This window comes from Rana temporaria, chromosome 7 (genome assembly GCF_905171775.1).
Source record: "Rana temporaria chromosome 7, aRanTem1.1, whole genome shotgun sequence".
NCBI classification, from domain to species: Eukaryota; Metazoa; Chordata; class Amphibia; order Anura; family Ranidae; genus Rana; species Rana temporaria.
In genome coordinates this window covers 125,941,772-125,957,393 of record NC_053495.1, presented here as the reverse complement: position 1 = coordinate 125,957,393, position 15,622 = coordinate 125,941,772, and the positions used below count along the sequence as shown (strand labels likewise).

Sequence of the window (15,622 nt, the reverse complement as noted above, 5' to 3'; positions counted from 1 at the left end):
TAAGAGGGAAAAAAACTTTCCACAGTTTATAACATGCAGGCACTGTTTAGCCTCTATTTTCAGGGTAAAAAAGTCAGAGTTATACACCAATAAATACAGTATCTGAAAAGTGTGGCGTGCATTTGTATTCAGCCCCCTTTAATCTGATACCCCCAAATAAAATCTAGTGTGACCAATTGACTTCAGAAGTCAACTAATTAGTAAATAGAGTATACCTGTGTGTAATTTAATCTCAGTATAAATACAGTTCTGTGAAGCCCTCAAAGGTTTGTTAGAGAACCTTAGTGAACAAACAGCATCATGAAGGCCAAAGAACACACCAGACAGGTCGGGGATAAAGTTGTGGAGAAATTTAAAGCAGGGTTAGGTTTATAAAAAAAAACAAAAACATATCCCAATGCCTGTGATTAGCGCAGCGCCGACTTCCTGACGGGCTCTGCACGTGGGGGTTTGCGAGCACGCCGGAGCTTATTCTTATCATTATTTCTCTTCCAACAGCCGATGTATAACGAAGGTGGGCAGTCGGCTAGTGGTTAAATTACTGAGTACTGCTCATGATCTTTTCCTTTTTTTTTTGCACTTAAATTAAAAATGTTCAGGACAAGCTTTCACCTGTTCATGCAAGGTGAAGCATCATGGACACTCATCTTTTACAGTGGGAGATTACCATTACCATAACTTTCCAAGTCTCTAACAAAGTATGGAGTGCCTTTCCAGGATATAAACTTTTTAGTATAAAAATATAAAATACGCACTTACCATATTTAGAGAGGTGTAAATCACCAACAATTCCTAACAAACAGTTCTTAGGGTGTAAAATATTAGGTAAACCAAGGGCAGTGGATAGAAGCAAGTTTACCTCCGACCAAAAGGCAAAGACAAAGGGGCAGCTCCACACAGGGAAGAAAATTGGCATTCCCTCCACATTCTCTAAAGCAAGTTGCCGATTCTTGGAGGCCCAGTCTGACCAGAGTGAAATAGCTATGGTGAAATAGCTTTAAATGAATAATTCCATCCCTAGGAGGTTACAACTGTCTTGCAGTAGCTTTGCTCAAATTCTGACCAATCTGATTCCGCAAAGGGGGGGGGGGGGTCTGGCGAGATCCATTCCAGCTGGCCCGGAGAACATCTAGAAAAGGTCTCACCACAGAGCGATAAATAGTAGTTGGCTATCAATCGGTTAGGGCCCGAAGTACGTAAAAGTTTCTCGAGGGGAGATACGATGGTAGGATTGGTTAAGGCAGTGTTTCTCAACTCCAGTCCTCAAGGCCCCCCAACAGGTCATGTTTTCAGGATTTCCCTCAATTAAAACAGCTGTGGTAATTATTAAAGCGGAGTTCCGGCCACTATTTCAATTTTTAAATCTAAATATCCCTGTAATACACAAGCTTAATGTATTCTAGTAAAGTTATTCTGTAAACTAAGGTCCGTTTTGTTAGGTTGTTACAGCATTTAGAGACTTTATAAAATAGAAATTGACTGGGGCCATCTTAAGTGTGGGCATCATGAAGTCAGACTGCATGACTTCCTGGATTTCAGCCTTGCAGATCTCGCACAAGCAGTGTAATGGACAGTACAGGTGCTGAAACCTGATCTGAAACCTAAGTCACATGATTCTTCGAGACTGGGGAGTGCACAGACTCCTGGAAAGTTACACCCACTACATTCCCAGGAGTCTGTGCGGTTTAGGTTAGGAAGCTTAAGCACCTAGGTGCAGGAAGAGGGAAGATTAACTATTCTGCCTAGCAACAACACTTTGAAGGCATCTAAAAGAAAAAAAAAAATTCTTAAAGGACTAATTACATTTGTTTAAAACTACTGATGTAATGTTATATTTATGGGTGGAACTCCACTTTAAGGCAGTGAAACAGATCAAATCACCTGTGCATAATGGAAAGCCTGAAAACATGACCTGTTGGGGCGCCTTGAGGACTGGAGTTGAGAAACACTGGGTTAAGGAACCAAATTGCTTCCTAAGAGCATGACAAAGTTGGTAATAAATAATAAAACAGGCGAGTGTCTTAAAATTGAACAATTTAAACTCCTGCCCCACAAATAATTGATGTAAGTAACTCCACTAGCAGACCAATGCTGAGGGTCTGTAAGAAAGAACAGCGTTACACCAGAGTGGGGTATTTGGGGAAGTTTGCCACGTATTTCTTAGCTCGGCAGAACAATGCAAGGGAGGTACGCAGTACTGAAGTGCTCACATCAGTTGGCACCTCTCGTCTATACACCATATTGTGCAATGTTTCATAGGAGAACACAATAGATGCCTCCATTTCCTGGGAAAGGAATGAGCCAATCATGCACATATGTACACCAATAGGACCGCCAAATATTAAAAATAAAAGTCACGAAAGGCCAATCCAGCCGAATGGGTAGGCAGTTCAAGAATCCCCGAGGCCACTCGAGGAGTTCGACCCCATCACAAAAAAAACACCACTGATAGAATCCAGCTGTTAAAAATTGACTTGGGGATCTGACATGGCGAATAAGCCACTCCGTATAGAAGCTTGGGGAGAGAACAAGGCTGGATTCCCCGCGGGAGTCAGAACCCGGAAGTGGTGCAAATACCTGTCTCAGACAGGTATCTGCACCCCCCTCCCCCTGAAAGGTGCCAGAGGGATCCAAAAAGCGGAGGTTCACTTTTTGTGTGAACCTCCGCTTTAAAAAAAGGAGAAGTACAGCCAAAGCTCATTTGGTTATATTTATAATGTGGATCACAGGAGTACAGTTTGTTCTGCACTCCTATGACTTGTTTTCAGCAGACACCGGGCTGAAGCCTGCTGATGTTACAGAGACCCGGTCGCGGCTAGGGAAGGATTTCGACCATATGGTCAGGATCCACCCACATTTCTGGACCGGCACCCGGGAGGCCAGTCATCTCTATGACCGTCGGAGGCCCAGGCGCGATGTGATGACGTCACACCCGGGTACCCGTAAGTAAACAAACCGCAATTGCGGCTAGTAAGAATGAGATCTGTGAATTTTTTTTTATTCTTTCCAGCCTGGATGAGAGATGTGGGGTCTTATTGACCCCGCATCTCTCCTTAAAGAGGACCTGTCACACACTATTCCTATTACAAGGGATGTTTACATTCCTTGTAATAGGAATAAAAGCGATCAAAAAAAAAAAAAAAGAGTAAAAAAAGTGTAAAAAATAAATATGTAAAATAAAAAAAATAATTAAAACGCCCCTGTCCCCAGTAGCTCGCGCTCAGAAGCGAACGCACATATAAGTCCCGCCCACGTATGTAAACCTCGTTCAAACCACACATGTGAGGTGTCGCCGCGTGCGTTAGAGCGTGTGCAACAATTCTAGCACTAGACCTCCTCTGTAACTCTAAACTGGTACCCTGTAAACATTTTAAAGCGTTGCCTATAGAGATTTTTAAGAAACGAAGTTTGGCGCCATTCCATGAGTGTGCGTAATTTTAAAGCATGACATGTTAGGTATCTAATTACTAGGCGCAACATCATCAAATTGGGCTAACTTTACTGTTTTGTTATTTTTTAATTCATGAAAGCATTTTTTTTACAAAAAAAAGGCGTTTGAAAAATTATTGTGCAAATACCGTGCAAGATAAAAAGTTGCAATGACCGCCATTTTATTCCCTAGGGTGTCTGCTAAAAAACTTATATAATGTTTGGGGGTTCTGAGTAATTTTCTAGCAAAAGAATGATGCTTTGTACATGTAGGAGAGAAGTGCCAGAATAGGCCCGGTATGGAGGTGGGTTTTAAAGCCCTGTATTGAAGTGATTAAACTAAAGGCTAAAGCTGACCAGTTGGTTCATCAGAAATGTGCGCTGTGGGTGGCCCTGTCACCACCCTCCTGCCAACCATCCTTTAATTGAGAAATCAAAGAAGCTGTATGCCGTCAGCTGCCAGAATACAGCAGCTGCATCTGATTGAAGTAGTGGCTGTTCGGGTATTCTGACAGCTGGCGACTTTGGCTGTCAGAACGCAATAAAACCAGCAAGATATTTGTCCATCCATGCTGTATAGCGTGAATCTGTCAGATCCTCTTAGCCGGCAGACTGAACAAAAAATAAAATCTACGTGTGTATTGCCAGCTTTATTTAAAAAACACAGGATTCTGAGAATTTTTTATTTTTTTTTACCCTGCAGAAAAAGGAGTCTAAAGTTAGTACAATCATTTCCCGTTGTTATAAGGACAGCATTGTTTAGGACTCCATTTACATTTTAAAGCTCTAGGTGAAGTAAATTTTGCAGGCATATATACTGTAAAACTTCAATTTTAGCAATCCTTGACCTTGAACTGGTTTCCCCACTACAAAAACTTTCCAATCTGGTTGGCTTGATTTTTGTGTCATGTCTAAAGCCTGGAAGTAGAAATCTATACTGTCCTCCTATCAACAGGAAACACCTTTCCATAGCAAAGTACATTAGTATGTGAGCAAATATCACCCGGCCTTCCAGGGCTGTCTGTGGAGTTCTGTTTACCAGATGCTCACTGCTATCCCGCTGCTCTTCCTTCAATGTCAGGCTACAGGCAGACCACAAGGACTCGTGACTGCTTACATTAGAAGACTAATTTATGGGTACTTTGGCACTGCCATTGTCCCCCCCGCACCGCACCGAGTCTTACTGCTAATTGTATTAACTACAAACCTGCTACATATCGCAATTACAAAATAGAATTATTTATGACTGCCACATTTGCATATTTGACATCCTGGATTCAATGGTTTCCCTATGATTGCTTTATACCAGGGTACTTAATGAGAGCACGGGCCACTTAAGTGATTTGGTAATTGTTTGCAGACTGCAATGAAATCAAACGCTACTGAATTTCAATTATGTATATCATAATTAAGATTTTTAAACCATCAGGATCATCGGTTTCCATGGGACCAATCCCAGTCAGGTGTTTACCCACTGTTTAAAGGGGAGTTCCAGACGTTTTTTTATGTTTATTAAAAAAGTCAGCAGCTACAAAAAGTGTAGCTGCTGGCTTTTAATAAAACAGACACTCGCCTGCTCCACGGTCCAGCGACGTGCCAGCCGTAGCTCCGCTCCTCCCTCCCCCCCTCTCCGGCCGGCATCTTCATTCTTAGTGTGGGCACCCGGCCATGGCAGCTTTCGGCTTCACGGCCGGGCACTCACTGCGCATGCGTGAGCGGCGCTGCGCACTGTGATTGGTTAGACGATCGCCTGAGACCTGTCACATATCCCAGGCGATCGCCTACAGGGAGGGGCCACTGTAGGAGATATGACGTATCGCCTAAGCGGTCCCTGGGCGGAAGGAGGAAGTGGGACAGGAAGTCCCACTCCTCCTGAAGCCCCCACTCCCCCCCCCAAAAAAATGACATGCCAAATGTGCCATGTAAGGGGGAAAGGCGTGGATTAAGCGGAAGTTCCACTTTTGGGTGGAACTCCGCTTTAATCACAAAACAAAAGCGTGGATGACACTAGTGTGAACATGGAAGCACTCTATGTCTATTTCAGCCGCTGCAAGTGGAAAAAGGATTGGTTCCTATACTGTATATGCTGCCACCCAAGCAGTGTATGTGATGTTAAAAACACTGACCTTATGTTCCTCCTTCCGCTTCTTCTGGCACCACTCACCAGGCTGCTAGAAAGGTCCCAGGGGACTTGTACTTGGTATCACTCGCCTGGGACAGGAGCCGGCACTACAGAGAAAGCATTGGCTTATGTGGCTCCTGCTTCCTCCACAGCCACCATCTACCACCGCTGGCTCGGTGCACTCTGATGCTCTGGGTTGGCAACCTGTTGATCATAATCTGGGCTTGCCAGCCTCCCATCTAAGAGCATGCACTTTGCTGGTTTGAGATTGTGGGCCACATCAGAGTGCTCTGCAGGCCACAGATTGAGCACCCCTGCTTTATACTGCCAAGAGTAGCATATTCATCTATGCATAGAGAGAGAAGAGATTTAAAGCTGAACTCCAAATAAAATAGAAAAACACACTTGCAGTGGCAGCTAGGGGTGCAACAGGTCAAAAAACGTAAGGTTTGGATCGTTTCTCGAATCGGAGTCACGGATCGGATAATTTTTCGGACCAGCAAAAAAAAAAAAAAAATCGTAACGTAGCTCAACCACTTAAGCCCCGGACCAAAATGCAGCTAAATGCCCAGGTTTTGCGAATCGGCACTGCGTCGCTTTAACAGACAATTGCGCGGTCGTGCGACGTGGCTCCCAAACAAAATTGACGTCCTTTTTTCCCCACAAATAGGGCTTTCTTTTGGTGGCATTTGATCACCTCTGCGGTTTTTATTTTTTGCGCTATAAACAAAAATAGAGCGACAGTTTTGAAAAAAATGCAATATTTTTTACTTTTTTCTATAATAAATATCCCCCAAAAATATATAAAAAAACATTTTTTTTTTCCTCAGTTTAGGCCGATACGTATTCTTCTACATATTTTTGGTAAAAAAAAAAAAATCGCAATAATCGTTTATTGGTTGGTTTGCGCAAAATTTATAGCGTTTACAAAATAGGGGATAGTTTTATTGCATTTTTATTATTATTTTTTTTTTTTACTACTAATGGCGGCGATCAGCGATTTTTTTCGTGACTGCGACATTGTGGCAGACTCTTGACACATTTTTGGGACCATTGTCATTTTCACAGCAAAAAATGCATTTAAATTGCATTGTTTATTGTGAAAATGACAGTTGCAGTTTGGGAGTTAACCACCGGGGGCGCTGAAGGAGTTATGTTTCACCTAGTGTGTGTTTACAACTGTAGGGGGGTGTGGCTGTAGGTCTGACGTCATCGATTGCGTCTCCCTATAAAAAGGGATGAAACGATCGATGCAGCCGCCACAGTGAAGCACGGGGAAGCCGTGTTTACATACGGCTCTCCCCGTTCTTCAGCTCCAGGGAGCAATCATCCCGGATCGCTCCCAGACGATTTCCGACCACCGCATGTACCGGAGGGGGGGGGGGGGGGGTCCCGATCGGACCCCCGACCCGCGGAAAGGCAGGGACGTACATGTACGCCCATCTGCCTGTACGTGCCATTCTGTGGACGTATATTTACATGGGGCGGTCGTTAAGTGGTTAAAGCCCTCGTTTTTTACAACCGAATATGGCCTCATGTCTGCACCTATAAACACAACAATAGCGATTGTGATGGCTTTAGCCCCGTCTGATTGTGCAACAGGGGGCTGCTTAAATGCTGTGGTGATAAGCGGTTGTTGAGCAGCTTTTGTTTTCACTCCTGTCAGTGAAACACTGGGGTGATGTCGCTTCAAATGCGTGGCCATGCTTGATGTGTTTCCACCATCATATGGCTTTCTTGTGCCACAGTGCCTAAACACCATCACGGTTTTATCCACTAACCTCTTTCCTTCATCATTATATTTTACACGGGGCGTTCAAGCTCCTCCATTCCTCCGCTTGCCATGACCACGCTGTGTGTGGACTGAACATGCGCACAACTTTTTTTTTTTCCAGAAATCAATCCACGGATCATGTGTGTGCGGTTCAGATCAATATCTTCGGTTTGAATCACGGATCAATGACGATCCGTTGCACCACTAGTGGCAGCTCCCCCTGTACTGAAAGGGCTCTTTTATGCCTAGGCTAGCCAGAAAAGGGACTTACTTACCTGTTTCTTAGCTCCTTCTTCACACTTCAGTAATCCCCACTGTGATGTCATCAAGCACAATGCAGCATCAACAGCCACACACTGTATGCCAGGATGCTAAGAGACTACCCACAGACCAGAGAACATAGAAGAAGACTGAGTACCACCTGCTCCTGGAGCCAGGAATAAGGTCATTAAACATGCTTTTACCTGTTCCCCTGGGCATAAACAAGCATTTAACCACTGCAACGGAGTGGGAGTGTTTTCTGCGGAGACAGGATTTAAAGAGACTTAATGATTTGCTTCTAGGGTCAAAACAAAAGGTGTACTCCGTCCCCCCTCCAAGCATGCTTTGCCTATGACGTTAAAAGAGAAGCAAGGTTTTTTTATTTACCCATTATACTTGCCTAGGTGGATGCAGCATCAGAACAATGCTGTATCTGTCCCCCACTGCCTCTGCACTGAGAACCCGAATGATCAAACAACTCTGATGGCTTGGTTCTCTCAGCTCCCCGAGAGCTTCTGCCTGTCAGTCAGCAGCTCTCCTCTCTGCTCCTCCTCCCTCACTGGAGTGCTGAGCTGTGGAGGGGCGGACGGGACATCTCAGTCTCTCAACAGCTCGCTGAGATGGCCATCAGTCCAGGCACCTGGCGGATCCAGACTTTATTGTTGTGATGATGCTGTGCCTGGACCGATTCCAGTGACGTCAGCAGGAAGCAGACTTCAGTCCGCTCTCTGATGAAAACGGGTCACAAGAGTGAAAAACGAATTGCTCAGGCTGGACTTCTCCTTTAATCACTAGGGGTCCGCGCTGTGGCCGTCATTCACCCCAATGGACGTCCTCCCCTTCGCGCGAGGCACGCGCTACGATCACCCAAGTCATCGGGTGATCACAGATCCGAGTAAGGGGGCCGATCCCGGCCAATGACAACTGGTCACGTGATGTAAACAAAGCTCGGTAATCGTTTTTTTTTTCTCCTCCCGCTGACAGTGTGAGGAGAAAAAAAAAGCCAATCACTGGCTTAGGTGCAAGGGACATCGGTCCCGAAGAGGAAGGAGGCACATCTGCCTCATGTGTGCCAATCTGTACCCCCTGCCAGTGTCCACAGTGCCACCTATCAATGCCCACGAGTGCCACCTATCAATGCCCACCAATGGCGCCAATCAGTGCCACCTAGCAGTGCTGCCTATCAGTGTAACCTACCAAAGCTGATCAGTGCCCACCAGTGCCACCTCTTAGTGCCGCCTTATTGGTGCAGCCCCCTCAGCGTACATCGATGAAGGAGAAAAATTACCTGTTTGCAAAATGTTATAACAAAATATAAAGAAATAATTAATAATAATAATAAAAAAAAAAAAAAAAAAACAAACACAGAGGTGATCAAATACCACCAAAAGAAATCTCCATTTGTGGGGGAAAAAAAATTATAAAAATTTCATTTGGGTACAGTATTGTATGACAGCGCAATTGTCATTCAAAGTGCATCAGCGCTGAAAGTTTAAGTGCCAAGTAAGCAAGTAGTTAAGATAAAGGGTTCAACCCCCAGCAGCACATGCCTGCCTTCCCTCACTTCAACAGTGCTGTTCATCCATCTGCCAGGAGTGAAATGATTTACCCAGTACTTCTAGGTATGGCTGAGAATGGTGCTTGGCTTGCTCCCCAACTCCCATGTAACAGTACTAGGAGCTTCCTGATTGGCCAAGCGCTGTCACATGGGGAAAGGAAGACATCCATAGCCCTGTTTGAGCTCCAACAGGTCAGTTTGAAGCTTATTTTTGATCTGGGTCTCCATTGGGGACTATTTATTTCTCTGGTTTCTTGAACTACAACAGATACTTGTGTCATTTATTCCTCTCACTACCAAATATATAGACGTTGAAATTTTTTGTGTTCTTTACCCTAGATAGACTTTTTTTATTATTATACGTATTTTATTTTATTTATTTTTTCTAACTTTTTTTATTTGTAATTGTATTTTTTTTAATTATATTTAAGCTTCGGTTTTTCAATAGCAGGATTGTTTTTGCAACGTTTTCCTTTTCGTTGATTTTCGGAACGCAGTAATGCTATAATTGTACAGAAAGATTTTCTGAAACAAGCATGCTCACCTGAAGACCACAGCAACCCACAGCACTAAGTATAGAGGCATTATGTATGACTCTGTACTGGATTCCGGCCTTGGCTGCTCGCAGTACCAGGTCACTGTGCGTTGTAGCCCTGCAGAGAGAAGACAGAAGAGCAAACCCACCATTAAAATTCACACTTTATACGATTTAAAACAGCATAACATCATCATTACCTAATCACATTTAAGAGTGGAAATGGTGAATCAAAACTCTAAACTCTCCCTAACCCGGTCCCTGCTGCATTTACCTTTGTGGGTGCAACGGTCCTGGGGTTTGAAAACCCAATCGTGGTACAACTTTGCAGAGATTGTCATGCGGCAAAACTTGCCTTTAAAAATCACAGGTACCTTATTGCATAAAAAGGAGCAGGATCTTCTTTTGGGCGACAAATGCGGATAGGGCAGCCCATTGAACAGAATGGGCTGCCCTATGCGCGACACCTGGAAACGAGTTTAAATCGTGCTTCATAAATGCTCAGATGCCACTATGCGAGATCTGAACCGGGCCTTCGATGCTTTGGCCAGTGGTCACTCACTGATATAACACGGGCCAATAGTCCTGCACTGTAAAAAGCATACCAACGTATTACAAGGGGCTCCAAAAAAAAACTACAATGCACCACAACGCTTTCGTTAATACATACGTTGTGGTGTCAATGGACTTTAAAGTGGTTGTAAACCCTGTTACACCTCTTTTACCTATAATAAGGCTTACCTTTAAATCGGCGCTCGTGCACTGAAGAAACGGGCTGCTGGTGCCGTTTCTTCAAGAGTCGTGCCGTGACCGGCGGCTCCCACGCAAGAGTGACGCCATCACGTCTCTGGCCAATCACAGCGCTGGGGCTGCGGACCCGGAGGGAACTACAGTGGAAGATGTATGTGCTGTACTAGGAGGGCCGATGCTGATCCAGAGCAACGTTCTAAGGCAAGTATTTCATAATGAGCTAGTTTGCCTAGCTAGCTAGCTTGGTTTTGGGTGGGGTATGGCTTGTTGTCTTTTAGAATGTTGTACATTTTTATATGTAACTAGAAAATGCATTTCCTGCAGAAAATGCGTGGGAATACTGAATAGCTGAATTGCCAAAGCTTAAATCCGTAAGAAAAAGTTGAAGCAAGAATCAGCATTCCCACTAATTAGCATCTTATTAAAAGGTAATTACCTTTTGCAGGAGCTGCCCAATAAAATTGCCCCATAAAATTTCCACCATCAAAACTGCCCCATCAAAATTTCTCCCATCGTATTACCACCAAACTGCCATCATCAAAAACTGCCCCATCATAAAAAGTGCCCCTATCCTATTGCCCCATTAAAAACTGTCCCCAGAGAGGGAAGGCAGCAGTAGCTGAGTGTTCACTGACTAGTGAAGACGTGTTTCTAATCTCCTAAGATTTATCTTGCGATTTGATTCGATTTCATTGCGATTCGATTTCTACTCTTGTACATTTAAAGCGTGTTTATTTCTTAAAAATTAGACAATTTTAAATGTAAAAAGCTTTTTTCTCTGAAAATCACCAAAGAGAAAGCCAGCAAAGGAAGGGCAGCTATGGAAAGAGGTATCAGTGACCAGCCTGCAGATACCCCAACCAAAAAGCCCTCCAAAATGAAGAAGACCCAAGCATTTGTACGCGACTGTTTCAAAGCCGTTGTTGGATGTTTCGGATCCGGCTGTAAAGCCAATGGACATCACCGGTATACAGACACCGAGATTGGTAAGTACTATGGATAGTGATGGATACAAAATGTACTCTGGATAAGTCACCTACACTCATCGATCGAAGGCTCCTTCACCCAAAAATGATTCAGTTTCATAGAATTTTAGAACAGAAGGAGATATTAAAAGTGATTGTTAAGCCTCTATGTGATCTTTATATCCTCCCCTCTGTCAGTGCTTGTGTGTTATTTAAAAACTAACCGGTTTCTACCGGTTTAAAGCGGAAGGAAACCCATAGATTTAACAGTTTCAAAAAAAACATTTCTATTCCCGGCATGCTGGGAATGCCAACTGTCACATTTATTGTGCTTTCAACCAAACTGTCATAACGGATCACATGTGCAGCGTTATGGCAGTTGAAGATTAAACAAACAGAGGCCAAGATGGATATATTGTAATACAAAAGTAGAAATGTTTTTGTTTTGTTTTTTGTCTATAGAGCACAGGCACTAGGATGCAGCTTCTTATGTGACAGAGGGGATGAACAGATCAGGGATAGTGAGAGATGACAGGCAGGGAGGGTGAGGGGGGGAGGAGACACAGGGAGAGCTGCAGATAGCAGTGTATGATGGAGACACGTACAGGGAGGGTGAAGGGGAGGAGACACAGGGAGAGCTGCAGATAGTAGCGTATGATGGAGATTTGTACAGGGAGGGGGGAGGAGACACAGGGAGAGCTGCAGATATTAGTGTATGACGGAGACATGAACAGGGAGGGGGAGGAGACACGTACAGTGAGGTGGAGGAGGAGGATGGGAGGATACACAGGGAGAGCTGCAGATAGTAGTGTATGATGGAGATATGTACAGGGAGGGAGAGTAGGGGGAGGAGACACGTACAGTGAGGGGGAGGAGGAAGGGGAGGAGACACAGGGAGAGCTGCAGATAGTAGCGTATGATGGAGACTTGTACATGGAGGGTGAGGGGGGGAGGAGACACAGGGAGAGCTGCAGATAGCAGCATATGATGGAGACACATACTGACTCTGGTGTCAGAACTCTGCAGCCCTGATACATGGGAGTCAGTGCAGAGAGGGGGAGGGCAGTAGAAACTGGTAGTATCAGCCAGATATTTCATACACATCACAAGCACTACAACAGGCTTTAAATGAACAGAATCTGCAATTATTTGAGGATAACAAACATTTTAATGGTGTCAAAACACACCAAAAAAATATTTTTTGTTATAAAAACATCTTTATTGGAGTCCAAAGTTACACATGTATAGGAATCGAAGTAGATATTGATTAGAGGTCCCCCCCCCCATAGAGGCTGGGTGTTTAATAATAAGAAAACAGAAGCACTGCAGATTACTCCCCGCACATGAAAATTATGAAGACGAGGGCAAGCTTACAGAAAAGGATAGGCAGATCCTGGTGGTAGGGGATTCTGTCAGAGGGACAGAGAGGGCAACCTGTCAGAATGACGGTGATCGACGAACAGTATATTGTTTCCCGGTCGCACGAGTTCGCAGATCGGATGGACGGATTGTTGGATGCGGCTGGGGAGGATTCAGCTGTCATGGTACATATTGGAACCAACGACAACATTAGAAGAAAATGGAGAGCTCTACAAAATGATTTAAAGAAACTATACTGAAGAAAAGAACCTCCAAGGTCGCTTTTTTAGAAATACTGCCTGTACCTCGAGCCACACCAAGGAGGCAGCAGGAGTTTAGGGAGCTTAGCAGGTGGCTGAAGAACTGGTGCAGGAAGGAGGGGTTTGGCTTCATGGAGACCTGGACTGACTTTTCAATTGGTTACTTGCTCTACAGCAGGGATGGACTGCACTTAAATGAACAGGGTGCATCTCTGTTGACAAAGAAAATAGCCCAAAAGTTGGGAATTTCTTTAAATCAACCACGTGTCATTCACGACTCTTTCAGTGTGCAACGATTCTGTTGAGACTCGGGCAGAATGTAACTTTCCCACTAAGACTCCAGCAGATTGTGGCGTTACCACTGAGACTCTGGCAGAATGTGACGTTCCGAATGAGACTCCTCCCGAATGTGACATTCACAAGTCTTCTCCAGAATGTGACATTCACAATGAGTCACCTCCAGAATGCGACGTTCACAATGAGACTACTCCAGATTGTGATGTTCATAATGAGACCCCTGAAGAATGTGACATTCACAATGGGACTACTCCAGAATTTCGCGATCACAATGAGTCTCCTCCAAAATGTGATGTTCACAATGAGACTCCTCCAGAATGTGACAATCGCGTAAAGAATTCACCAGCATGTGACTTTCACACAGAGACTCCACCAGCATGTGACAAAGATGGGGGCAAGGTTACCAGAAAGGATAGGCACATACTAGTGGTAGGGGATTCAGTTATTGGAAGAATACAGAGGGCAATGTGTCACAAAGACCAATATCGCCAAACAGTATGTTGTTTACCGGGTGCTCGGGTTCGGAACATTGCAGATTGCATTGACAGATTATTGGATGGCGCTGGAGAGGACCCAGCTGTCATGGTATATATTGGTACCAATGATAAAGTTAGAGAAAGATGGAGCGCCCTACAAAATGATTTCAGGGACTTGGGGGCCATATTGAAGAAAAGGTCCCCCAAGGCAATATTTTCTAAAATACTGTCTGTACCTCGAGCCACACCACAGAGACAGCAAGAGCTTATGGTACTTAACAAGTGGCTGAGAAACTGGTGCAGGGAGGAGGGGTTTGGCTTCATGGCGAACTGGACTGACTTTTCAGGCCGTTACTATCTTTATAGTAGTGACGGATTGCACTTAAATGGGAGGGGTGCAGCATTCTTGGGATTGAAGATGGCCAAAATGTTGGAAGAAAATTTAAACTAGGTGATGAGAAGAGGTCGATTTGCTAGTGAATATGAGGGAGAGGATCTTCATTTCAAGCCATCATGACAGGAATCCACTACATCATCAATCTCTTAAAAGATTCTCATAAGCAGCTTCTGAATCACCAACTATCAATTTAGTTGGACAAACAAGACAATTGGCTATTCCTAGAAGAAGACTCAACAAAAAGTTTGAGGGACCCTCCCAGGGGCCAGGTATGGCTGTATCAACACAGGTCCCTACACTGGTGGCGGCTGCCACTCCAGTAACCAGAGGGTCTTCCCATCAGCCCTCTATTTACCTTTCTGCAGCTTCTGCAGAAGCTTGAAGGTTTGACAATACATTGCCCAAACATAATCACCTGTAAAAAAAAAAAGTGTCTGAGATGTTGGTGGTAAACAGCCTGCTAGTCCCGAGGGGAACCGAACCAAGCCCTCCAAAAGTTGCCAAGAGTGTAAATGTAGACATTGAGCTTCAAGGTTAATCAAAAATATAACACTCTAAAGGGAAAGGTAGAACAAAGGGGGAGTATGGAAGAGGGAGAGAGGGAGGAAAGGGGGGAGAAGGGAAGGTTGGAGGAAGAAGGGGGTGAGGGTTTGGAGGAAGAAGGGGGTGAGGGTTTGGAGGAACCCCCACACCCCTTCCTTACCCGCATTCTTCCATCCCCCCTACTTTCCTCCCTCTCTGCCTCTTCCATACTCCCCCTCCCCCTTGTTCTACCTTTACCTTAAGAATGTGATATTTTTGATTAACCTTAAAGCATAATGTCTACATTTACACTCTTGGCAACTTTTGTATATGAGACAGCTTTGGTTTGGTTCCCCCCCGGCCTAGCAGGCTGTTTACCACCAACATCTCAAGCATGTTTTTACAGGTGATGATATGTTTGATCTATGTATTGTTGATCGACATAAAGTAATTGATGTTGTGAAGTTTGGAGGCCGGTATGTTTTTAAGGCGTGTGTTGGACCGGCTATGAGGGGAGGTTGTAGGCCTGTATGTTTTTAAGGAATGTGTTGGACTGGCTATAAAGGGGAGGTTGAAGGCCGGTATGTTTTTGAGGCGTGTGTTGGGCTGGCTAGAAGTGAAGGTTGAAGGCCTGTATGTTTTTGAGGCATGTGTTGGACCGGGTATAAGTGAAGGTTGAAGGCCGGTATGTTTTTGAGGCAAAAAGGACATCCATGTTGGTGCAGTTGGGCGGACACACCCTGGGTGCGTTCGGGGCCGTGCACCAGCACCCACACAGATGTCACATTGGGTACAGTCACTGCACCTCAGTTGACAGCAATGGGACTGCCTACACAGGATGCTGGAAACACCTGTGCATCCCCGTTCCGGTAAATATGGCCCTTCCATGGGGTACAGATTAATACCCCTGTGTGAAT

The 15,622-nt window shown here is 44.6% G+C and overlaps 1 protein-coding gene across 1 annotated transcript in view; it reads right to left on the bottom strand.

The window, feature by feature from the left end:
* DPH5 (diphthamide biosynthesis 5) overlaps positions 1-15,622 on the bottom strand; it is a 70,483-nt gene that overhangs the window by 25,170 nt on the left and 29,691 nt on the right. Inside the window, exon 3 of the mRNA XM_040359929.1 lies at positions 9,689-9,797. Coding sequence (XP_040215863.1) covers positions 9,689-9,797 — 109 coding nt within the window. The remainder of the gene's footprint in view (positions 1-9,688; positions 9,798-15,622) is intronic.